Raw genomic sequence first — 25,777 nt, 5'->3', positions numbered from 1 at the left:
CTTTTTTTTTTTATCTTTTAAAAATTGAAAAATTATTTGAAATGATAATAATAATTATATTAAAAAAAAATTATTTAAAAAAGATTGATTATACAATTTTATTATTTTATTATTTTATTTATAAATTATTAATAAGTTGGATTGAGAAGAGCTGGAGCAATTTCTTCATATGTTTTATCACCTAAATAAAATAAATAGAAATATTAATGTTAATATTAATATTAATTTAAAATAAAATATATACATCAATCAATAACTATCAAAATAAATAATGTTTCAAATAATCTGTTTTGTTTTGATTGATATTGATTGATTATTTATTATTATTATTTATTATTATTTATTATTATTTATTATTATCATGATCACTATTATTTACATTATTATTTAAAGTGATCACTTTATATTTTGTTTTTATGATTTTTAATTATATATTATATTTTATATATTGTATATTATATAACTATTAATAATATTGGTTATGTTGTTTGTTATATTATTTATTGATAGATTATAGGGTTTATTGTTAAATAACATACCAGTTCTATAAACCATAAAAATTACAGAGTCATTTGGAATATTAGTTTGAGAAATTGTTTTTTTGTCATCTAATGGGTTACCGTTAAAAATAAATCTTATGTTTTCTGATGGATTATCTGATAATTTATTAATTGCAGAGACATCATTTTTTAATTTTAAAATTGTATCTGATGGTTCAGCTTGTAAAAAAATAGTTTGTTCATTTCTTTTAACTCTAAAATATAAAGACTGTATCCGATTGAAATAAATAACGTTAATACCAATAGGAAAAATAAAGTAATTATAAAATATTATAAATTACCATTTTTAATATAATTTTAAATTGATGATAAATTAAAAAATAAAAAATTTAAAAAAAATTTTTTTGAAAAAAATTAAAAAAAAAAAAAAAAGAAAAATAAAAAAAAAAAAAGAAAAAATAATAAAATAAAATTTTAAGAAAAAATGGAAATAGTAAATTCATCGAATAAATGAATTATTTATAAATTGACAAGAATTGATAACGAAAAAAGGGTTGGTTGCATGATGCATCCAAAAAAAACATTTTCACCACATCCAAATCCATGTTTTAATTTGATCATTGTGCATAGTTTTATTATATAAAATTTTAATTTATTTAATGCATTTTTTTTTTTTTTTCTTAATTATTAAATTATTTTATTTATTTATTAATTATTAATTAGTATTTATTGTGTTTATTATTATTATTATTGTTATTACTTATTATTTATTTTGAGGTTTCATCTTTATTTATTTTGTTTAAAAAATCGGTTGCATTTAAAATGTCTAGTTTTGCTTGAATGTCATTTTCATTATTTTCATTTTCATTTTCGTATTCGTTTTCTAATTCGTTATCATCATCTTCTTTGATATCACGTACCTCACAGAGAGCATCATCTGCAAGTTCACCTAAAAGTTCGTCGACAGCTTCTTCGCCATATTCTTCTGCTAAAGTATCTCTCATTAAGAAGTATTCTTCTGGATTTATAAGTTCATCAAAGGCTGATTCTTCTTTTGGAATGAATTTCAAGTCTTTAATACTGAGTTTTTCGAGTGGGGCATTTGGATCTTTAATTCTATCGAATCCGTATAATTCCTTGTTGATAACTTCTATAACTTTTTCTTGACTTGGTTTTTCTGGAGCAGTTGGTACATTATAGCTTCTAGTAATTAAATCTCTAAAGAATTTAGAGTTTTCGGATAATGTGACAAAGATATATTCTAAAAGGACATTGGCATTAAGACTAAGGTTATCAACACTGACAATGGCGGATCTACTACTGGAATAATCCTTTTCGTCGACAATGGAGCCAAGATCATTTGTAAAATCGATAGAGTATTCATTTGAAACAACCAAGGTGATATATGGAGCAATAGATTTGAAGGTAGCAAGTTGTGAGGATTCGACTGATGATTCCATTTGACTAATGAATTTTTTAACGAATAAATATTGAGCAGCTTTACTTGGAACACTATTATTATTAATAACAACTGATTTGAGACGATATCTTTGTTTTAATTCGTTGACATTATTTTCAATGGCTAATAAAGCTTTGAGACGGTACTCTTCTTCAGTTTTTTCTTTGGTGCCACCATTGATGATATCGAAACTATCTTGAATAGAGTTGATGAAAACAAAGAGCTCCTCTTCTTTAAAGTTGGATGGAATGAAACAAAAACCAGATTTATTGTCTTCAGTGATAATAAATCTATAGTGATCTGAAATAATTAAATTAATACCGTCCCATTTAAAGTCTGATAATTTTTGTTCAATATAAGTAATTTTTTCGATTAATGGTATTTCCTCTGGGGTGGATTCTACAGCTTCGGTAGTGATGGTAGAATCTTCAGATTTGTCTTCTTCAATTGGTTTTGGTGTTTCTTTTTCTGGAGTTGTAACATCTTTTTCTAATTGTGAAAGTTTAGAGAAGAAATCTTCTAAATCTGATGAAATACCATCAAATTGTTTAGTTTCTTTAATAATATTATTAACATTTGGAATTTCATCTTCAGTCTTTGGTGATGATTCAACTTTATCATTTTCTAATTGTTCATCGATTTCATCTTTTGGTTTTGAGATGGTTGGTTTGCTAATTGGAATTGGTTGCATATTGTTAAAGTTGTTTCCAGTAGTCATGAAATTAATCTTTGAAATGAAGACTGGTGATGGAGCACTTTTAGATTCAACAGAAATAATATTTGGTTTAGAGAACATACTTGATAATTTAGAAAGATTTTCTGGTGTAGTTTCTTGTGGTAAAATTTCAACATTTCTAACTCTTGTTTCTTCTTGTTCAAAATCAAAATTGTCAATATCGCCAGTTTCTGGTTCAGCATCTTCATCAATTTCGGCATCTTCGTCAAATTCAGCGTCTTCATCAAATTCAGCATCTTCATCAACCTCAGCATCTTCATCGACCTCACCTTCTTCATCGACTTCACCTTCTTCGTCAATTTCTTCACCTGTATATGCTTCGTCATCATAGGTTTCATTATCTTCTTGGAATTGTTTATTTTGTTCGTAGGCAGCTCTATATTTTTCAGTATCGAAATCTTCGTTTTCATCATCTGGTTCGATGATGGCAGCTTCTTCTTCGTCTTGAGCCTTGAAAACACCATCTTCGAAATCTTGATCTTCAAGACCCTTAATATCTTCTTTGAGTTCAGCTAAAGGATGTTTAAGTGGTCTATCGGCCATTAAAAATGGAACTTTGGTTGGAACTTCAAAGAGACGAGTTAAACGATCGACAGCAGAGCATGAGTTATTGAGGAATGGTGTTGATTGAATAACATCAAATTGTGATTTATCGACTAATTGAAGTGGGACTGAACGAGTATCTGAATTGCCTTGTTGTTGTTGTTGAATATTTTTAATTTTTTCGAAGGTGTTTTGAATACGTTCAGATTCTTGATATTCAGATTCGAATTTAGAAACACGACCAGTTTGAACAAAATCTTTTTCACGGCCAGCAATGAATGCGATGGCATCTTTTTCTGAAGATTCAACATTCTTTAACTTCCATTGTTCGAATTCAAATTCTTTTAAGTTGGTCTTTGGGAGGTCTTTCCAGGTTTCGGCTTTATTGGATTCTAATAATTGAATAGCTGGGATCTTTAATTCACCAACTAAGGTCATGGCACTATTGAAATCTTCACGGACTTTATCCATAGTCTTTTGATTAATTGAGAAAAGGTTTTCAATGACAACGTTTGAACCAAAGAGTTGTTCTAATTTTTGAGTTTTTTCTTCGAGGACTTCACGATTGTGAAGAGCTTTACCAGCAATTGAATTGAAGTTATTAATAGTCTTTGGAATAACGACTTCTTTAATATAAGTGAAGGCAACAGTTGGATCGAAATCTTTTTCAAGAACGACAAAACCTCTCTTAGTAAGACCTGGTTCCATTAAGTTATAGTATTTTGAATCAACAACGATAATTGGTAAAGATGACCAATCTGCAAATTCTAAAGCCAAAAGGTTGTGTTTTAAGTGAACGATTTGGAATTCAGCTTGTTCTCTAAAGCCTAAGTGACGCATATAATCTAAATCACCCTTGCATTGTTCGCCAAAGTAGAAATAAACTTTCTTTTCATCGAATAAATCGATTAATTTTTGATGTTGTGGTGCAAATTGATTTCTTAATGTATCGTTGTGAACTGGGAATTGATCTAAGAATGCATTGAGTTGATCACTTAAAGATAATTTGCTTGGATCTTTTGAAAAATATTGTTCCCATGGGTCATCATTAATTTCGGCTGTAGTTGGTTTTGGATTTTTTAAAAGTTCTTTTTCATTTCTTGGTATGGAGATACCTGATTTTTCTAATAATGAATATAATTGTCTATAAACGTTAAATCTATATTTTATAAAATAATTTTGTTAGGAAAAATGAAAAATGAAAAATGAAATGAAAAAATCTTTTTTAATTTTTTTTTTTTTTTTTTTTTTACTAACCTTAATTCAGTGGTATATTGTACTAATGCAGATTTTGAGGTTAAAATTGAATCTGGGGCATCAACAAAGGTAAATTCTTGTTTAACTTCAACAATACGACCATTTTCATCAACTTCAGCAAAGAATCTAAATTGAATTTGTTGTGGGATTTTATCAAGTTTGGTGGTGTTGGATGAATCTTCAGCTACAGATACATATTCTTCGAGGTTACGTAAAAGATTGTTAAGTTGAGTGAGAGATCTTTGATTTATTTGTCTATGTTCTTCATTGTTAAAGAATAAATCTGGATGTACCTTGAGGAAGAAACGATTTAAATGAGTTCTTAAAGCTTTTTCAGCCATTTTAGCAGAGTGATCGTATGGTAATTGTTTATCATTAATTTCGATTGGTTTGGTTTCGATATTACTTGATTGTCCTTGATCTCCTTGATCTCTATTGATTTCATCAAAGTCATATTTGCCATTTTCGAAATCTGGGTCAAATCTATATTTTGGGGTTGTAGCATCATTGAGAATATTCTTATCTAAAAAGTGTGATTCAACATAACCCATGTTCTTTGGTCTGTTACCGTTTTCATCATTATAATCTTCAATTACACTTTGTTCACTTTCTGTAAATTCGCTTTCATCTTCGAAATCATAATCTTCTTGTTTTTGAGTATTGTTTGTTGAGCAAAATGATCTAATAATAGAGTGATCTAAATTATTGGTTCCAAATCTATTTAATGTTGATTGGTTCTTTAAATAGAATACTGATTTATTACTACATTTGGTGTTATAGGTGGTGTTGTTAGCATTGATTGAAATTATTTTGCTTGCAGTTTTGGCTGCTGGTTGAAAAGAAACAAGTTTGAATATTTGATTCATTGTTTCTTTCAAATGATATTAATTTCTTTTTTCTTTATTTTTCTTTTTTTAATAAATTTCCACCTTTATTAAAACAAAAAAAAGATAAATAAATGAAAAATTTAAAAAAAATGAATGTTTTGAAAAAAAATTATTATTTTTTAAAAAAAAAAAAAAAAACGAAAAATTTTTTTATTTTTTAAATTTTTTTTTTCCATTTTTTTTTTTTTTACAAAAAAGAAATTAAAATACGAACTTTAGCACTTTATTTGGTTGTTCAAATAATTTAATACTTTAAACAATAATTAGCCAAAAAAAAATTAAAATTAAAATTAAAATTAAATAACACACAAATTTATTTATGGATGTGTGGGTTTTTAATTTTTTATTTTAATTTTCTTTTTTTTGGTTTTGGAATATTAAATTTGGAAATCAAAAGTGTTCTACTAAATTAATGTGAGTGTGAAACTTAATGATGAAAATAAAAAAATGATTTGGTTTATTTTACAAATAAAATTAAATTTTATTACATTAAAGTACAAGAGGATTTTGAAGATTTTGAATTTAATTTTGAATTTATATTTTTTTCGATTGTTTTAACTTCTGAATCGGTCAACTTGGAATTGAATTCAATGGTACCAGCCAAGGAATATAGTTGTTGGGTGGCATCTGGTTGATAGGATGGCTTGTGTTCACCTGGTAAATCAGTTTTGAGTACTGCTATGGCAATTGGCTTTAATGGGTCTCTTTTTCTAATTTCGGTGAAATAATTTGTAAAGTTGTTATAGGAGCCACCAGAGAGTGTAAAGCATACTATAAATAAATCGCATGTTTCAAAGTCTTGAACGGACATCATTGGCTTTTCTTTGAATCTTAATTTACTATTATAACCCTTACCAACATAGTTTAAATTATTAACAAATGTTGTTTTACCAATACCTTGATCACCAATAATATATATATTTTTTTCAACTGCTTTTTTATTGCCATTGTTGTTGTTGATTGGTGTTGGTGGTTTAGTTTCGAAATCAAATAGTTTATAAAGATTACCTTCCTTACCACTATTTTCAACTGATGAAAGTGTTGAAGTTGAGGTTGATATACTTGATTTATCGTCAGCAGCTGATACCACAGCTGAGGTTTGTGCTCTTTTACCGACTCTATAGTTTTCGAAATAGCCAATATGTGGGTTGTATAAATATGATGGATTAGTTTGGAGATTTGGATTGATATTGTACCAAGGTTCATTAACTTTAATATAGGAGGGTACACCATATTGCTTAAAAACAATATTCTTTTTTTTATCTGGAATGGCGGTGGTTGCAGTATTGGTAGTTGTAGTAGTTGTAGTTGTAGTGTGTGTTATTTCTTCATTATTATTGTTATCTTCTTTAATCTCTAATGATTTTGATTCATCTTCTTTAACGACAGTAAAATTTTCTTTATTTAAATCATCTAAAATATCATTCATTTCTTCACAAAAATCACCTTTTTCTTTAATTTCGTTTTGATACTTATTAAATTGATCTACAGATAAAAATGAAAAGTTAGAATATATTTTTTAAACCATTATTTTAAAAATAAAAAAATAGTTTAATAAATGATGTATTATTAATATTTACCTTTACTTGCTTCTCTGTAACAAATTGCTAAAAACATTTCGGTAATTAAATTGAATTTTTTGAAATTAATGCAAATGCCACCAGTTCTTTGAGCAATATCATCATAAAATATTGATTCACCAAGTGCACGTACACCATATACTTTAATACCCATATCGTATAAATCATCACATTCCTTAAACCAATTAATTGAAAGATTTGTAAATGTTGGTTCGTGTGGATTTGAGTCACCAATCATTACAAAAGCTTTGCTTGTGTGTTCTGACCATGATAGTTCTTTGGCTTTATGTAATGCATATTCGTAAGCTTCGGGTGCATCACCACCTGATGTATTTGGTACACTATTAATAAATGCTACAATTTCGTCAATGTTTGAAGAAAGATCTAGTGTTTTTAATACATTTATACCATCGCAATAATCACCCATACCCATTATACCAATTTGAATATTTGGAATATCTTTCATCAATCTATTTACAGTTTGTACGATTTGGGTTCTGACTGATTGGATAATAGTTGCCATACTTCCAGTGGTATCAAAGCAAAATACAATTTGAACATCAGATGACATGGACGACTCTACAAAGCTCTTTAATAAATTATCGTCTGCCATTTGCTCTTGTTCTCTTGCAATTCTCTCTTCTTCTAATCTTGCTTTTTCATTTAATAGGAATTTCTCCTCGTTAAGTTTATCAATCTTTGATAGGGTGCTACTTGCTGAATAGTCATTTTTGAATCCTCTTAATTCTTTGTTTAATAGTTTTCTTCTATTATATTCGTCGTCAGAAGAGTCGCTTTCTGATGAGGTATCATATGATTTTTTAAAACTCTTTGAATATTTGCTTGTGGTTGTGGTTGTGGTGGTTGTAGTTGTGGTGGTTGTAGTTGTTTTATTTTTAGGTGGTGGGGGAGGGGGTATTGATGGTATAGAGATTTCCATTAAAACCGTATCATAGTTTGAAAGGTTTTCTTGTAAATCAAAATGCTCTGATAACAATCTATTGTCATTTTTATATAATCTAATGGTATTTGAATATGGAACTACTGCTGGTATTTGTGTTGATAATGATTGTCTTATTTGTCTATATTTTTAATTATTTAAATTGTTAGTATAATTTAGAATTATTTGAATTAAATAACCTAAATTCATTTATACACACCTAACTAAATGTGAAATCTTTAAACCTGCATTATTTGGAATTTCAACTGAATAATCTTTACTTAAATAGGTTATTGTTAATCTGATCTCTTTGATTAAAATCATATGAATAGTGCTTTCTTTTTTAATACCACTTGCACCTAGTGTCCCTTTTGATAAAACATCTCCAGCAAAAGTTAATTGAAACTGATATTTCTTATTATTAGTTCTTTCTGCAACTTTGCTATATAATATATCTAATGTGTCCTCTGGTTGAACATCAAGTGAGAATGTAATTGTTGGTGTTTTAATTAAAACCAACATTTTTTGAAAATAACCAAAAATATGTATATATTTAAATTATTGAATAATTGTTTAATATTAAATATAAATTGGTTTTAAAATTGGAAAAATTAAAGAAAGTAAAAAAATAATCAAAAAAAAAAAATTTAAAAAAAAATTAAAAAAAATATTTATTTTTGGAATGGGGGTTTCGATTTTTATTCAAATAAAAAAATTCAAATAATAATTTTATTTGATCATTTTATTTTATGATTTTATCTAATTTTAGTTTATTTAATAATAAATTTTTTTTTTTTTTTTTTTTTTTTTTATAAAAAAAAAGATTTGATATTTTTCTAAAATCTTTGCAAACTTGGAATGGGTTTTATGATGAACATTCCTGAAAAATTTATATATTGGCTTTTCTTGTTTTACTATTGTTTATTAGATAGATTCCAATTGTTTCTTTTGAGATAAAATGGATTCTTCATTAAACTTGGAGTTTTCAATATCTTCTGTAGCTTCTTTTTGCTGTTGTTGTTGTTTGAATTCTAAGTACCATGATGGTATATCATCTTTAAAGTTGTTAAAGTGAGATAGAGCTTCTTGTGCCCTATATATCATGCCATCGACAATAGATTGGTCAAAAGTTCTTGCCCAGTGAACCCCAGATATAAGTGACATTGCAACAAATGTTTTGAATGAGTACCAAAATGAATGGTTGTTTAAGATTTCACTAGATTTGTTTCCAAAATAGCCATCGATTTGACCTATACTAAAATGAACTGAACACTCTATATCAAAGTTTTGAATCCTTTGAAATTCATCCAAAGCAAAGCCATAGCAACTGCGATTGAAATCTATAACTGCAAATTGATTGGTATCTGTTAAAACCATATTACCCACATGATAGTCACCATGTTTTAATACTAATTTCTGACAATCGAGCTTATAAACTGTATCTAAATTTTCTTTGATGAATTTAATAATTAATTCATCATTTTCAAATCTTATATCTTTTGTATTTTCGAAATCTTGAATTATTCTTAATTTTCTTTCAATGTTATCTCTATTATAGATATTTGAAGTATCTTTAATTTCTAACGAATGGAATAGTTTTAATAATCTACCTGCATCCAACCCCAATTCATATTGTTTTTTAAGTGGTAACTTTGGTAAATCATCTCTAAAATCTGTACCTATTTTTTATATTAGTATTTATTTAATACCTGTGTGTCTAAACCACAACATACCTTCAATCCAGTTGGTTAGGATCCAAACATATCCTTCACTATTGTTATTTTTTTCAAACACACCCATTTCAATAGCACGGGTCATATTAAAGTCATCTGTTATACTGTTTAATAATTTGGTTCTTTTAAATTCCTCTATCTTTTCTTCTTTTAACTTGATACTAGATATTCTAATAAATACTTTTTCGATGATATTGTTTTCACTATCTATATTTTCGATTAAATATTTAAATTCATTTGAAAACCCTTTGGTAATTTCTTTAATTTTCACCCTATTCCATTCTTTACAATATGGGACTTGATTATACAACTCTTCAATTTCACTTAACTTCATATTTTTAATATTATAGATAAATGTTATTATTTATTTTTGTTGTTATTATTACTTGAGTGTTGTTATTAAAAAATAAAAATAATAAAAAGTGAAGAAAAAAACGATCCATTTATAAAAAATTTAATTAAAAAAATAAATTAAAAAAAAATAAAAAAATAAATAAAATTAAACAAAAAAAAAAAAGAAATTAAGATCTCAAATTAAAAAATTGATTGTTTGCAAATTTTTTAAAAGTAATTTGATTCTCTTTCCCTTGGTTTAGTAAATTAAATAATGATTTGGTAAATACACTATTAAAATTTTTTTTTTTTTTTTTTTTTTAAAATTTTTTTATTTTCGTAAGGTTTGATTACATCGGCAATGATGTTTTATAATTTTATTATAAATTATATTATTGTGTTGTTATTATGTTTATTATGGTTATTATCATTGTTGTTATTACTTTTGGTATTATATTATTATTTTAAATTGAAAAACTGTATAGATTATTATTATTATTATTATTATTATTTAAATGATTCATTGTTTTATAAATCAGCAATATGAGTATATTTAATTTTATCTTGTTCTTTTCTTCTTGCAATTTCATTTGGTGTAACAATGTATTGTGGGTTTTGTTTGATGAAATCGGTGGCAACATTTCTTTTTACGATTTTGGTTAAAGTGTGGGTTTTTCTTTTTGAAATTGGTGCACATTCTTGAAAATGAACTTGATCACCAACATTGCAAATATCTTCTGGATCGTGAATCATATATTTAGTTCTTTTATATTCTAATGCAGCATATTTTCCTTTATCAAAGTAAAGTTTTTTGACTAAACATAAAGCTGTTTTTGTATGGGTTTTTGAGATTACTAAACCTGAAATAACTCTTTGCTTTCTTGTAAGGGTATCTAAAATTTTGGTGATCATTTTATAACTATTATTCCGATTGTCCCTATTTAATATATATACAATTAAAGAATAGTCGAAAAATTGATTATAAGTTGAAATGAAAAATAATAAAATTATTTAAAAAATAAAAAAATTTTTAAAAAAAATTAAAAATTTTTTTTTTTTCGTTTTTGTTTTTTTTTTTAAAAAAATTTTTTTTTTTTTTTTTTACCAAAAATTTTATTTAAATTATTTAAATTTCAATAAATAAATAATAAATAATAATTTAACCAAATATATATATATTTTTAATATAGTGAAATTTATTATAAATATATAAATTTTTTATTTTTTAAAAAAAATTTATTGAAAAAAAATTTCCCAAAAAAAACCCAAAAAAAAAAAAAAAAAAAAAAACTCAAATTGCAAATTTTTTTTTTTTCTTTAAAAAAATAATATAAATATAATAAATAAATAAACTATTAAATCAATAATAATAATAATAATAACAATAGTATATACTTAAAGTTATAAATAGAAATAAAATATTTTATAATCTAAATAAAAAAAAATAAAAATAAAAAAATAAATTAATATAAAAATTAAAAATAAAAAAAAAAAATCAATAAAAAAAAAAGATATAAATAAATAAATAAAATGGATATAGGTGAAATAAATAATATGGACGTTGACAAAAATAATAATTTAATACCCAAAAATAAAAATAATAAAGTGAATGTAGATAATATAAATAATGATAGTAATAATTTTGTAGATAATAGTAATAATAGTAATAGTAATAATAATATTTTAAAAAATAATGAATCAAAATTATTTAATAATAATTTTGATGAATTTAAAGATAAATTAACATTTTTTTCAGTATTAAAAAATAAAGAAAAAGAATATTATAAAATTAAAAATGGTGTTTTACAAAATATGGAAAACATTAAATCAGAAGATACAATTTTAGAAGATCTATATAAAGAGCGAAACTCATTAATTCAAGAATACAAAAAATATGAAACCATTTTAAAAGATATTCAAAACGATATTTTCAATGTTGAGGCATTAATAATCGAATCAAAGACTCATAAAGAAATTATTCGTAAACAACTAACCCATCAAAGAGAAACCGAAATGTATCCTTTAAAAGACTCAATTGATGAAATGAGAAAATCAATAAATTTGCCCGTATTACCTTCCATTGAATCAGAAAAAGATAGGGAAATGAATGAATATCTTACAAATCGTTTAAAAGAAGAATTAGAAAAAGAAAATCAGAAAAAATTAAAACAACAACAATTATTATTAGAGAAAGCTCAACAAAAACAAATATATCTATCAAAATCTGCAAATTTTAATAATAATAATAATAATAATAATGATAATAATAATAATAATAATAATACTATAATAAATAATAATAATATAAACACCACCATATCAAATACCTCCACTACAACAACACCAATAGCACCAACTACTAGTCCTACTCCAACTCCAGGAAAAAGAGGTAGAAAGGCTAAAATAAGATTATCTCAATAAAAAATATTAAAAATAAAAAAATAAAAACTAAAAAAATAAAAACTTAAAATAAAATTTATATGCACACAGTTTTTTTTTACCCTATTGTCAAGTTTTTGTAAAACTATATTTTTATAAAATAAAAATTTTTTTTAATGAGATTTTAAAACAATTATTTTTTATTTATTTATTGTAAAGTTTGGATATAAGCTAATAAACCTTTAAAGTTTGGAGTACCTAATCCGGTAACTGGATCCCATCCTTTGGCGGCGACATAGCCAACTTTAGAGCAACATTGAGTAGTACATTTATTATCACCTGATGTAATATCAGTGAAGGCATTATTGTTTGAGGCAGCAGCGGCATAGAGAACTGGGTTAATGAAACCAAGTGGTGATTTGTTGTTATTGAAACGATAGCTGTTTAATAATGAAATAATAGCGCCAAATACTGGTGATGATGCAGAGGTTCCATCGACTGGTGTTGGATTACCACCTAAAACAATATAATAGTTATGACCTAAAGCAGATACATCTGGGAAACCTCTGTTGCTTGAGTTAAAGTATTTTGATGCTGGTAATGGTGTACCAGAGTTAAGATATGCATCAACAACATCTGATTGCCATGATGGACGTGGGATATAGTTTGAGAAACCACCACCAGTAGTAATGGCAGCTGGTGGAGCTTGACAAACAATTTCTTCAGTAGATGTAGCACATTTATTATTATTACAGACTGGAATACCTTTGTAGATGTTGCCACTATTTGATGATGATTTGCCTAACATTGTGGCACCAACAGAGGTAACCCATGGTGAAGCACCTGGGAAAATAGTTGAAATTACTTGGCCTTTAGTTGAACAATCTGGATTGCCATTACCTGGAGCGCCATCATCACCTGAAGAAGCTAAAAGAGTGATACCACGTAAACCAATCTTTTGGAATTCAATATTGGTACGTTCGACATATTCGAATGAGTTTTCACCTTTTTGGCAGTTAGCTGGGTTGTTTCCGCCACATTGTTCTGGTTCTGGCCAACCCCATGACATACTAACAACATAAGGAGCTGGGTATTGTTCTATAAATAAAAATTTTATTAAGTTAATATTACATATGTTTTTATCAATTCAAATACTAATATTTATTTATACATACCAGCAAGAGCAGATGAAAATTCAAACATCCAACCATCAACAGTCCAAAACCAAAATTGAGCATCTTCAGCAATGGCAGCACCATATTGAACATCTAATGTTGATTCACCATCTGGGTCGGATGGAACAAATGGACCAACTCTCTTTGTAACTTTAATTAATGGAGTTCCAGTTTTGGTAGCAAATGTATTTAAATCTTTTGGATTGTATGAATGATCAGCTTGGAATTCAGCAACACACATTGATGTATTTGGATGATTGTTGTAGTTAGTTGGGATACCATATAAGTTTTGAATGGTAGCTGGAATAACTAGACCTGGGTCAGCATTTGGAGTGGATTGAACTGATTTATGATTTAATTTATGTTTTTGTGGTCCATTGCTTAAGTGTGGTAATTCAGATAAACCTGTAACAATATGAACATGTTCTTTAATTTGGTGTGGAATGGTATAGGTTTGTTTTGAACGAATTAATTTTTGATTGGCTTTAACAGCATGTTTGTAGTTGAACATTTCGACTGAAAACATTTTTTCGATTGCAGAAACTGGTGCAGAAACTTTAAGGTAATCACTATGAATTTCGACTGATTCACAACCATTTTCATATAAATATTCTTCAACGGTATCAACAACTTTTTGTTCTGGTGCAACTAAACCTAATACTGATTCCATATCCCAATATTTACCTTTAGATGTATTAAATTAGGTATGTTAATATATAATATTTTTAATATTATTGAAAAAAAGGGTTATACATACCATAGTTTGGTGATAATGGATTAGAGACATCTAATAAAGTAGATTCTAAAATATCAAGATTTCTTTGATTTAAAGCAACATGGAAGTTAACTAAATGGTTTTTACTTGCTCTATCACTTCTGACCCAATTCGAATCTCTGTTGAATGATAATGTTGGAACTGCCAAACAAACAGTTAATATTAAAAGTAGTATTAATTTCATTTTTTATATTTATTTGTTTTTATAAAATTGTTGAAAAATATAATGATATCATTTTTTTTTTTTTTGTTTTTATAATGAAAAAAAAAGTGGAAAATATCCATTTCCAATTCCATGATATCACATGATATTTTTTTAATAAACATAAATGAAAAAAAAAATCAAAATTTTTTTTTTTTCCTATGAAAATTCTTTATATTTTTTTCCTCCTATTTTTATTAATAAATGTTTTCGCAAATATCTTGAAAAAAAAATTTTTAAAACAATTGATGATGAATTTTTGAACAAAAAAAAAAAAAAAAGAAAAAGAAGTTTCGTTGGAAAAAAAAAAATTGTTTTTTTAAATTATGAGGTTTGTAATTACAAACATAAATTATAATATTTTATTTGGGCTTATGTTTTATGAATCTTAAAGCTAAGAATGAAATTAAATTTAAACAAACTATAATTGTGAAGAGAATAAGACAGTTGTTTCTTACATTATTTGATTTTAATGTTAGTCTACTGAGAATTTGATCGCCATTATAAAGTAAACATTGAATATCATTTTCTTCGAATGGACATGGATATTGATTGCCTATTAGTTCATTAGCTGCCATTGCACCGAATGAATATTGATAGATACTGGTATAGCTGATCCAATTAATATAAAATGGGAATGTGCTTGGATTTAAAAGGAAACCAGCTGAAATACTCCAAAAAGTCATAAAAAGATTGGCCATAAGAGAAGCACCTGCAAACTGTCTTATAAAAGATGTTGACATCATACCAATGGACGCACTGGCATATTGTACCAATGTTAAAGTTAAAAAGAACCAAAAGAAATTTGTGGCTGCTGGTCTTAGATCTGCCATCCAATAGAAAATACAACTGAAAATAAGCGATGATAATACTTCAAAAGGGAGGTTGCTAATTTTAGTTGCGAACCAATAGCTATAACTACTATACATCTGATCGTAATGTTCTCTATCAAACACTAATAATTCTTCGCTATACTGGAGAATAGTTGCAATAATAATTAAATATGGCTGTAAAATTGTAATTACGTAAAAGCATGATACTCTGCTATTGATGCCGACCAAATCTACACCTAACTGATAGAAAATACCCCCACATATTAACGCCATTAAAACGGTTTCGATCATTCTTGCTGCTAATAAAGTTTTATCTCTTGCAATGTGTAATAAAGACCTCTTTGTTAATAAATAAGTTTGTAAAAGTAATGATGTGTTACGATTTTCGATTTTAAATTCTTTTTTTTCTTTTTTTTCTTTTTTATCTGTACCTTTATTATCTATTGAGAGCTTATCATTGTCTAGACTGTTAATATTACTATTATTCTCATCACTATTATTATCAATTGATTGAATTTGTTGTTTAATCTTTGAGTTTCTATAACCTTCTATTAAATATTTTAATCTATTATTTGACTCTTCTTGAATCTTTTCATTTTGCAAATTTACAGTAATTAAATCTAAAATATAGTCTGCTGGGTTTGAATCGTATGGACAATCATAACCTAATGATGCAAAGTGACCAACAATATCTTTGGTGGGACCATAATAAACAATGTTACCTTTTGATAATAATAAAATTCTATCAAAAAGTTTGAAGATATCCTGGAGTTAAAAAATTAATTATTAGAATATTTTTTTTTTTTTTTAGAAAATAAAAATAATACTAACATTTTTAGGTTGGTGAATAGTCATAATTACACTTTTATTATTTGATCTTGATAAAGACAAAAGAGTTTGAACTAAATTGGCTGCTGAAAAAGAATCCAAACCTGTAATAATATTCAATTTTGAATTATTATTAAAAAAATGAATAAAAATAAAATAAATAAATAAATATATTACCTGAAGTAGGCTCATCTAAATAAATTACACCTGGATTGGATAACATTTGTACACCTATACTGACACGACGCATTTCACCACCAGAAATACCACGTTTTTTACCAAATCCACCAACCAAACGATTGCTACATTCACGAAGTGCTAGTTCACCAATAATTTCTTCTACAATTTCCAATTTTCTTTCTTTTGTAAAATGTTCTGGTAGTCTTAAAAGTCCTGCATATTGTAATGTTTCACGTACTGTTAGAGTTGGTAATAATTGATCACTTTGCAATACATATCCCACTGTTTTTTTAATTTCTTCTTTCGAAACCTCATGTCCATTAAAAAAAATTTCACCACCAACAATATAGTCCTCACTTCTACCTGAAATAGTATTTAAAAATGTTGTTTTACCAGAACCACTAGTACCTAAAATTGCTAAAAATGTTCCTGCTGGTACTACTAATTGCTCTATTGGTTTTAAAATTTCAACTTCTCCTTTTTTTTTCCCAAAAATTGGTATTGATCTTGGTAATTCGCAAGATACCTTTAAATTTTTAATTTCTACTTCAAAACTTTGTGATTTTGCCCATGATACTATTATATTTAAAATATTTAAGTTAATTGAATTTTTCTTTATAATTAATTTTTAATTTTTTTTTAAACCTACATCTTTCAGAGTTATTGGGTTGGTAAGATTCTAATGGTATACCATCCATATTTCTTTTTTATTGTTTTCTAAAACCTATTAAAGGAAATAAAAAAATTTTAGTATAAAGAACAATTTTAAATTATTAAAATTATTATTTGAAATTATAACTATTGTTTTTATTTTTATTTTTATTTTTATTATTATTATTAATTTTGAACAAGCTACAAAAAAAAACAAATACAGATGGTTATTAAAAAAAATTAATAAAAAAATTAAAAAATAATTTTTATAATTTTTATAATTTTTTATTTTTTTATTAATTTTTTATTTTTTTTATTAAAATTTTTTTGGTTTTTATAAAAAATAATAAAATAATAAAAAAAATATCTATGGTATACTTTTTCGGCTAAATTAGGGTTCCAATTATTTTCAGTTTAACTGAATAAGCAACCTAGGTTGCTTAAAACCCCATTAAAAAATAAAAACCAAAAAAAAAGGTTATAAATACCTTACCATTTGTGTTTTTTTTAAATTACTTTTTTCCAAATTACTTTTTTTTTGTTATAATTTTATATAAAAAAATAGTTTTATTTGGGAATTAAAATAATTATAATATTACATTTAAATACTGATTGAATGATTTGGTGAAATACTTGAATGTCACCATTGTTAAATTTTAATCTTTTGTGCTATTTAAAGATAAGCTGTATTTGATTGTTTTTATTGTTTATTGTTTATTGTTTATTGTTTATTGTTTATTGTTAATTGTTATTATTTTATTAATTTTTATATTTTGGTTTTAAAAATTGAAAATAATTTAAAAATAAATTGTAATACAAAGAAATTTTAAATTAATATCTTAAACATTTATTATTTTAAAAGTATGTGCTATAATAAAAAAAAAATAAAAAAAAATATTAAATTTTAAAAAAAAAAAAATTATATTTTTAAAAAAAAATTTAATTTTTTTATAAAGATACCACATGATTAAATAATATATATATTTTATAACATGTATAAATAAATATATATATATTCTTTTTGGGGTTTATAATATAAAATTATCCGAAAGGGTTAATATGTTTTAAAATAATAAAAATGAAAGGTATATATATATTAGTATATATACATACCAATAATAATAATAAAAATAATAATAATATTAATAATCTTTTTTATAAACAAATAAATAAACAGACACTTAATAAATGATTTTTTATAATTTTTTAAATTAAAAAAAATAAATTATTAATATTTATATTAAAAAAAAAAAAATTTATTATTTTTTTCAAATCTTATATTAATCATAAAAATATTTGTTATTTTTTTATATATATATATTATTATTAATACTAATGAAAAGAAATAGACAATAATAATCAAAACACTCGCTCATATAATCAAAAAAAAAAAAAAAAAAAAAAAAAAAAAAAAAAAAAAAAAAAAAAAAAAAAAATTATAATTCATTTTAATAAAAATCAAATCAAATATACCATAAAAACTATAATATATTTAAACTTATATTGGTTTTTAATACCGAGTAATATTTTGTATATAAAATGAAAATAAAAGAATTAATAAATATAATAATATTTTTAATAACGATAAATTTAAATAGCAATTTTATATATATTAATGGATCACCAATTCAAAATAAATTTACAGGTGGTGGTGTCACAACATCACTAGTTGGATCATCATTAGTTGGAACCAAAATAAAGTCATCATCTTCAACCATATCGGCAATAGATGGCTCTTTTTTAAATACTCTAAATAATAATTATTTAAATACAGATAATAATGATTCACCTTTATTACGATCACCAATAAAAGACATAACGAGTAGCGCCACACAAAATTTACTTCCATTCACAAATACAAAAAACCATAGGACTCAGCAACCACAACCATTACCCACTTCTGCAAACATAATTGCATCTAGCACTACAACATCTCCAGCAACCACAATCCCAACCTCTCCTGTTTCATCAACACCAACAACAACCAGCGAAGCTTCTTTTATTGATAATACCTCATCAAAAGCAAAAACATCATCACCAATTGAAACTAACCCAATTTCTTCAACCCCAAATGAAAAAACAATTTCAAACCATAATTCAATTATATCATCCAGAGCACCCAAAAATAATAAAAAAAAACCTTCTAAACAAAATAATAATAACATAAACACAATAAGCGAAGATGATATTTTTTATGAAGATTATAATTTATTTCCATCACAATTTAGTTTTTGTGTAGGTGGAATCTGTCCCAATGGGGCTTGTATGGGTGACTACCCAGGATGTATTGGCCAACTCAATGATATAACAACAAGGTGCCCATATAATGAACCAGTAAGGTGTATGGATGGTTCATGCAGCAAGTCTCAAGGGTTGTGTCCAGATTCAATAGTTAACAATTGTACATTCGGTATATGCCCCAACGGACAATGTGGACCATGTAATCAATATGATGGTTGTACAGCCGAGTTACCATTTCAATGTCCAACCGGTATTTGTGTGGAGTCATCATCAAGCTGCGATAAATGTGAGAATGGTCATTTAAAATGCTTTGATGGTTCTTGTAAATCACCATGTCCATTTGTAAGATATTTTAAAATTTTATAAAGAATTTTAGATGGAGATACTAATTAGTATTTTTTTTTTTTTAATTTTAGCCACCTTATTATTATAAACCAATTTTATTATCAAGGACTATTATGGAAGGAAATAAAGATACAAAAGTTTCAGTTAATACTTATGAATCACCATTTGATTTTAACTCGGATCATATTAAAATTGTTGATATATACATCGAATCAAATACATTACCATCTTTGACCCAAATAAAAGTTCAACCAGTAGCAGATTCAATAGTAGAAGCTATAAAAAGCGATGATAGTTTAAATTATAAATATCAACTATCACTTTTAACCCCAATCATTAATATTACTGCATCAGTTAACGGAACCCATATAAGTCATTTCAAAAATAAAATTAGATTTGAATTTAATCTAATAAACAATCCTACATTTGTAAGTAAAATGGGTAAAAAAAAAAATTAAAACAGTTCAAAACTTTTTTTAATACTCTTATTTTAATTTAAACTAGGATGTAAATAAATTATATTTTGCTTTTATAAATGAAACTACCGGTAAATGGGAAAAATGTTCAAATATTTCTATTGTAGATTCAATGATAATTGGATACACTGATCATTTTACATCCTTTGCTGTTTTGACATCTATAACTGGGTCATTTGGAAGTAGCTATTATAACAAAGCAAGTATTAATGGTGTTAAAACCAGTCAAAGTCCATTCGCAATGACAAAAAGTAATCTTCCAACCATTTTAGGTATTGTATTTGGATGTGTTGGGGCATGCGTTTTAATTATTGTCGGTGGTGTAATACTTCATCACTCTTCAAAACATGGTGGCCTAAGACATTGGTTAATTTCTCGTTCAAAATACTCAAATGAAAATAATAGTAATAACAGTAATAACATTAATATTAGTAATAGTGTTGTCATTAAAGAAAAAAAAAATAAAAAGAAAAAAAAAGATAGTACAGGTTCAATATCAACAAGCCCAAAGATATCAGAATCTTCAGAACTAATGCTAAATAATAGTACGACTAGTATAACCAGAACAATTTCTAATAATAGTATAAGTAGTAATGATTCAAATACGAGTGGTATTAGTAATAGTATAGACTGTAGTAGCGATAATATTTTAATAAATCAAAGCAATAATAATAATACTAATAATAATAATATCAATATTAATAATTTTATTATTAATAATAATAATAATAATAATAATAATAATAATAATAATAATAATAATAATAATAATAATAATAATAATAATAATAATACCAATAATAATATTCATAATAATATTCATAATAATCAAAATATTGAATCCACCCAAAATATCCCAGCTAATAGCGAAACAACTATTGATATTAATAGCATATAAAAAAATAAAAAAATAAAAATTTTAGGTTTTTATTTTTAAAAATAAAAAACCATTGAAAATTTTTTGGTTTAGTTTATTTTCTTTGATTTTTAAGAATTAAGTGCTCCACACACTCAATCATCAGATATTTTTTTTATGTTCAAATAAAGGTTTGTGTGGTGACAAAAAAAAAATTTTTAAAAAAATAAAATATAAAAAAAAAAATAAAAAAAAAATTTAAAAATAACCATTTTTTAAATTTTTTTTTTCATTATAAAATTACTTTTGTATTACTAGGCGATTATTTTTACGTACAATAATCAATAAAATGGTAACAAATATATATTTCTTTAGTTAATATTTTTATTTTATTTATTTTAAATTAATATAGTAATAATTAAAAATACAGGCTGAACCAAATTATTTAGATTTGGTACCAACAGAATTTTTTAAAACTTTAATTCCATCAGAATATAGCTTACAATCATTATTTGAAGTCGACTATAGCAAATGGGATTGGAGCCAACTCTTACCATCAAATAACTTCAAATTTGTTGAAGGTGTAACACCATTTTCAAATAAAAACTTTATCTTTTTATCAATTTTTGTTTATCTTTTAACAGTTTTAACAATTAAGGTAAATACAAACTATTTTTAGATTTTTATATAAAAGATTACTAATGACTTCAATTATTTAGTTTTTATTTAGTGTATTAAACATTAAAGGTTGGAAACTCGGATTTGTTTCAGGTATTCATAATTTAATTTTATGTATTTGGTCCTTATTTATGTGGGTCGGTATTTCATATGACCTTTTTATTCTCTTCACTACCACTGAACATGGAATCAATGCCTTGTTTTGTTCTCCAAAGTCTAATCCAATTACTGGTAGAATTTTCTATTGGCACTATATTTATTTTGTTAGTAAATTTTATGAATTTATTGATACTTTAATTATTGTTTTAAAAAGAGTAAGTAAAAATAATATAATAATAATAATAATAAAATAATAATAATAAAAAATAATAAGAAATTTTATTAATATTTACTATTAAATATAGAGACAATTAATTTTCCTCCACATTTGGCATCATGCAATTGTTGTTTTAATTGTTTGGACTTGGTTGCCATCAGGTGTTGCTTATGCTTCAGTTGGAATGTTTGCTAATACTCTTGTACATATCTTTATGTATTATTACTACTTTAGAACTTCAATTAATCCATCTGTTCGTATTTGGTGGAAATCATATCTTACTTCGGGTCAATTATTCCAATTCACAATGTCATTTATTCTTGCCATTCCATTCCTTCTTCAAGATATCTCATTCAATTCCTCCACAGGTGGTTTCGATCATTCATGCAAAGGTTGGGGACCATTTGCATTTACTATGGTCAATAATTTAATTTTCCTTTTATTATTCATTAACTTTTACCTTAAAACTTATTTCAAACCAAAATCATCAAAGAAAACAGATTAAAACTAATATTGCAGTTTATATATACAACAAAATAATATTTTTTTTTAAATAAAATACAAATAAAAAAAAGAAAATAAAGTTTTAGTTTAAATTTAAGTTTTTATTTATTTTTTTTTTTTTTTTTGGTTTTTTTTTTTGAAGTAAAATATAAGACACATTATGATAGATTTAATTTAAATCTATCTGTGCTAGCTATACATTTAATTATTGGTATATTAATATGTATTGATATAACTATTTGGATATTGATAAAAAATAGTTAAGTGTTGGATTGAAGAATCTTTTTTGTATTATTATTATTTTTTTTTTTTTTTTTTTTAATTTATTTTTTAAAACAAGTGATATTATTATTTAGCGCATTATTATAATTATTATTATTAGATTATTTTATTATATATTTTTATTTACTAATTTACAGATTATTATTTTAAAAATGTATTATAATATAAAAGAAAAACTATAGAAAAAAAACACATAACATGATCGATTTATGTGTCAGTCTTTTTTTTAAATATAAATAGTTATTTTTAAAATAGTTATGAGTTTGATTGTATATGGATGTATAGTGTGTTGATTATAGAGTTGATTGTTTAAAATATATTTACAATTTTGAAATTTTTTTTTAACTATCGCCTATATAAAATTAAAAAAAAAATTTCTTTACGCAATTTTAAAACGGAATCCATGCTCTATGGTTGCACCTCACAATGTACGACGCCATATAAAACGAAACCCATTATAAACACCACCCTCTCTAATAAGTACAATTTAAAATTAAATTTTGTTGTTGAAGTTTGGTTAATTTTTCACCAGTTCTTGGGGAGGTTGGTGGATTGTTACTTGGAGAATTGTTGTTTGGTTGCTGAGAGGCTTGTTGTTGTTGAGCGGCGGCTGCTTGTTGGGTCAAATGATTATTAATAATTGAGGATTTTAATAATTCAGAAGGAACTTTTAATGAGCTATTGTTGCTAACTGTGAAACCAGGAGTGGTTTGGGAGTTGACCTTATAATTGTTGCCGCCGAATGGGTTTGGTAATGGACAAACTTTGAAATCTTCGATACCATTTGAACCAAATAGAGATGGGCTTTTGGATGGTGAGTTACCAGCGCTATTTACATTATTGCTATTTGATCCACCATTATTCTTCCATGGACTGAAAGGATTGGCTGGGATTGGTGGTGAGTGTGTGGTATTAGAGTTTGATTGTAAAGATGGTGAAGAGTATGGTGGAGAAGAATTTCCATTATCTAAAATTGTAATATTATTAATTGAGGAGTTGTTATTGATTGATTGTTGTGGTGGAGTGTGAATTGGACCATTTAAATTTAAGTTATTGTTGAAATTCGATAAAGAAAAGTGGACACCGGCAGCAGTTAACAATGGTGAGTTTCCGATTATAGATGGACTAGTGGTTGATGAGTTAGCAGAAGAAATGCTTGCTGGATTATTACCTCTTGGGGTTCTACATTTTGGTGATGGGGTATCAGAGAAAATCATAGGACTGTATTTAAGTAATAATAATTCTTCTTCAGTGAAACGTTCTTCATCATTTGCTTTTCTTTTTCTATTTTCAATTTCTTCACTATCATTATTTACAGATTGTTGTTGTTGTTGTTGATGTTGTTGTGCGGTTTGTGTTGGTCTTCTTTTTGGGAAATTTCTATATAATGGATCTTCTCTTGGACTTTTAGTTGTACGTGGTGATAAACCAGCTTCTGGGGTTAAACAAATACCACCTGAGCTTTCTTCGTCATCATAGATTGAACCTTCCTTATCTGGTGGTAAGGCCCATGGGTTTAATGGTTGGATGAGTCTCCAATGACCATTACAACCCATTGCATCCCAACCACTTTCAAAATGACGGCAATGTGAGAGTGAATCTTGAACTTGTTTTCTCCAACGATCGGATTTGGCAGTGTTTATTGATAAGTGGTCCCAGTGAGAGTCAACATAGGTATAGATATCTTTCTTTAAGTTAAAATATTTCTTTTCTGGGTGTAAAACACTGAGGCAATAGAGTGCAACACGAAGTTTTAATGTCCATGTGGCTCTTCTCTTTTGTAAACAACTTGGAGTACCGTTAACACACAACATACATCCATCAAATTCGTATGGAGTGGATACCATAATTTTAGTATGTGGAGAACATGGATTTGATGATGTTGGCGATTTGTTGATGTTTGATAAATTTGCTAAATTTACAGTTGGTATAACAATTGAATCTTTCATTTTTAAAAAATTATTACTGTTATGGTTATTACTATTATTTTTTTTTATTATTACACTTGTTTAATAAATAAAAAAATTGGTTTTTTTTCTTTTTTTTTTATATTGTTGTTGATGTTATTAAAAAATTATTTACAAATAATATAATTTATTATTAAAAAAATAAAACTATTTTTTATTAAAAAAAAAAAAAAATTGTAAAAATTAGTATTTATTATTTTTATATAAAAGAGTTTATGTTTTAAAAAAAAAAAGAAAAAATTATATGATTAACTAAATAAAGAAAAACAATACATAAAAAATTTAAAATAATAATTAAAAAAATAAAAATAAATTAAAATTAAATTTTAAAAAAAATATAAATATATATTTAGAAATATTTTTTTAAAAATAATTAAAAGTCATCTATATTTATGTACAAATATATAAATGTATCACAAAATAAATTCGAATTTTATGTAATATTAATATGAGGATATATAAACGATATAATATAAAATAAATAAAGAAAGTGTTTAGTTAAAAAAAAAGGTGAGAAAGAATTTTTTTCTTAATATTATTATTATTACACAATATAAAAAAATAAAAAAAAATAAAAAAAAAAATTAAAATTAAATGTTTCTTTATATATTTATATAGAGTAGTGTGTGTATTTTTTATTTTTTGTGATTTAGTATTTTATAAATTGAATGATTGAAAAATAATACGATTGTGTGTTTGGGGGTATTTTTAATATAGAAAAAAGCACACGCACACAATTTAAATTTTAAATAAATATATGTATTTAATTTAGTGCGATAAGTGTGAGTGTTAATATAGAATGAAACAAATAAATATTTATTTTTGGATGGATATAAAAAAAACAAGAAAAAAAAAATAAAAAAATAAAAAGAGAGACGTAGTGTTTTATATACTTTTTTTGGGTTTGTTTATTTTAAGATAGAAATAGTTTTAATTTTTTATTTTTATAAAAAATATTTCTTTTTAAAAAAACAAAACAGGTTTTATATTATAAAAATTGAAATAATAATTGTTTTTCTTAAAAGAATAGTTTTTGATTGTTTTCTTTATTATTTATTCTATTATAATTATTATTTATAATTTTATTTAATACAATAATAAATAAACAAAATAAAAAATTT

The 25,777-nt window shown here is 25.1% G+C and overlaps 11 protein-coding genes across 11 annotated transcripts; 3 read left to right on the top strand and 8 right to left on the bottom strand.

Moving 5' to 3' along the window:
• Nucleotides 1-128: 128 nt before the first annotated feature.
• DICPUDRAFT_27183 (uncharacterized protein) lies at nt 129-771 on the bottom strand (the record flags this gene model as incomplete). Its single annotated transcript, XM_003284117.1, has 2 exons — nt 129-181; nt 465-771. Coding segments are annotated over 2 exons (360 nt in total), but the record flags the coding sequence as incomplete, so codon positions are not given.
• A 496-nt stretch (nt 772-1,267) lies between these two features.
• DICPUDRAFT_27199 (uncharacterized protein) lies at nt 1,268-5,361 on the bottom strand (the record flags this gene model as incomplete). The annotated part of the gene is made up of 3 exons (XM_003284116.1): nt 1,268-2,790; nt 2,965-4,397; nt 4,496-5,361. 3 exons carry the CDS (start codon nt 5,359-5,361, stop codon nt 1,268-1,270), a joined length of 3,822 nt encoding a protein of 1,273 aa, XP_003284164.1.
• Nucleotides 5,362-5,866: 505 nt separating this feature from the next.
• DICPUDRAFT_75136 (uncharacterized protein) lies at nt 5,867-8,424 on the bottom strand (the record flags this gene model as incomplete). The annotated part of the gene is made up of 3 exons (XM_003284115.1): nt 5,867-6,867; nt 6,963-8,044; nt 8,123-8,424. The coding sequence occupies 3 exons, from the start codon at nt 8,422-8,424 to the stop codon at nt 5,867-5,869; spliced, it is 2,385 nt and encodes a 794-aa protein (XP_003284163.1).
• A 402-nt stretch (nt 8,425-8,826) lies between these two features.
• Nucleotides 8,827-9,969, bottom strand: DICPUDRAFT_147922 (uncharacterized protein; the record flags this gene model as incomplete). The annotated part of the gene is made up of 2 exons (XM_003284114.1): nt 8,827-9,581; nt 9,636-9,969. 2 exons carry the CDS (start codon nt 9,967-9,969, stop codon nt 8,827-8,829), a joined length of 1,089 nt encoding a protein of 362 aa, XP_003284162.1.
• A 527-nt stretch (nt 9,970-10,496) lies between these two features.
• DICPUDRAFT_27237 (uncharacterized protein) lies at nt 10,497-10,880 on the bottom strand (the record flags this gene model as incomplete). Its single annotated transcript, XM_003284113.1, has 1 exon — nt 10,497-10,880. One exon carries the CDS (start codon nt 10,878-10,880, stop codon nt 10,497-10,499), a length of 384 nt encoding a protein of 127 aa, XP_003284161.1.
• A 618-nt stretch (nt 10,881-11,498) lies between these two features.
• Nucleotides 11,499-12,389, top strand: DICPUDRAFT_147920 (uncharacterized protein; the record flags this gene model as incomplete). Its single annotated transcript, XM_003284149.1, has 1 exon — nt 11,499-12,389. One exon carries the CDS (start codon nt 11,499-11,501, stop codon nt 12,387-12,389), a length of 891 nt encoding a protein of 296 aa, XP_003284197.1.
• Nucleotides 12,390-12,555: 166 nt separating this feature from the next.
• DICPUDRAFT_27222 (uncharacterized protein) lies at nt 12,556-14,481 on the bottom strand (the record flags this gene model as incomplete). Its single annotated transcript, XM_003284112.1, has 3 exons — nt 12,556-13,445; nt 13,523-14,206; nt 14,280-14,481. The coding sequence occupies 3 exons, from the start codon at nt 14,479-14,481 to the stop codon at nt 12,556-12,558; spliced, it is 1,776 nt and encodes a 591-aa protein (XP_003284160.1).
• Nucleotides 14,482-14,861: 380 nt separating this feature from the next.
• On the bottom strand, nt 14,862-16,779 carry ABCG27 (uncharacterized protein; the record flags this gene model as incomplete). Its single annotated transcript, XM_003284111.1, has 3 exons — nt 14,862-16,097; nt 16,164-16,264; nt 16,338-16,779. Coding segments are annotated over 3 exons (1,779 nt in total), but the record flags the coding sequence as incomplete, so codon positions are not given.
• A 1,751-nt stretch (nt 16,780-18,530) lies between these two features.
• DICPUDRAFT_147917 (uncharacterized protein) lies at nt 18,531-20,951 on the top strand (the record flags this gene model as incomplete). The annotated part of the gene is made up of 3 exons (XM_003284148.1): nt 18,531-19,574; nt 19,649-20,005; nt 20,082-20,951. 3 exons carry the CDS (start codon nt 18,531-18,533, stop codon nt 20,949-20,951), a joined length of 2,271 nt encoding a protein of 756 aa, XP_003284196.1.
• Nucleotides 20,952-21,226: 275 nt separating this feature from the next.
• Nucleotides 21,227-22,496, top strand: DICPUDRAFT_52726 (uncharacterized protein). The gene is made up of 4 exons (XM_003284147.1): nt 21,227-21,261; nt 21,340-21,567; nt 21,629-21,901; nt 21,992-22,496. Exons 1-4 carry the CDS (start codon nt 21,259-21,261, stop codon nt 22,406-22,408), a joined length of 921 nt encoding a protein of 306 aa, XP_003284195.1. The 5' UTR covers nt 21,227-21,258; the 3' UTR covers nt 22,409-22,496.
• Nucleotides 22,492-25,684, bottom strand: DICPUDRAFT_96591 (uncharacterized protein). Its single transcript, XM_003284110.1, has 2 exons — nt 25,550-25,684; nt 22,492-24,803 (listed from the first exon to the last, which is right to left on the bottom strand). The coding sequence occupies exon 2, from the start codon at nt 24,636-24,638 to the stop codon at nt 23,163-23,165; it is 1,476 nt and encodes a 491-aa protein (XP_003284158.1). The 5' UTR covers nt 24,639-24,803; nt 25,550-25,684; the 3' UTR covers nt 22,492-23,162.
• Nucleotides 25,685-25,777: the final 93 nt, after the last annotated feature.

Source organism: Dictyostelium purpureum, assembly GCF_000190715.1.
Source record: "Dictyostelium purpureum unplaced genomic scaffold DICPUscaffold_20, whole genome shotgun sequence".
NCBI classification, from domain to species: domain Eukaryota; phylum Evosea; class Eumycetozoa; order Dictyosteliales; family Dictyosteliaceae; genus Dictyostelium; species Dictyostelium purpureum.
This window is presented reverse-complemented; position numbering and strand designations above follow the sequence as displayed.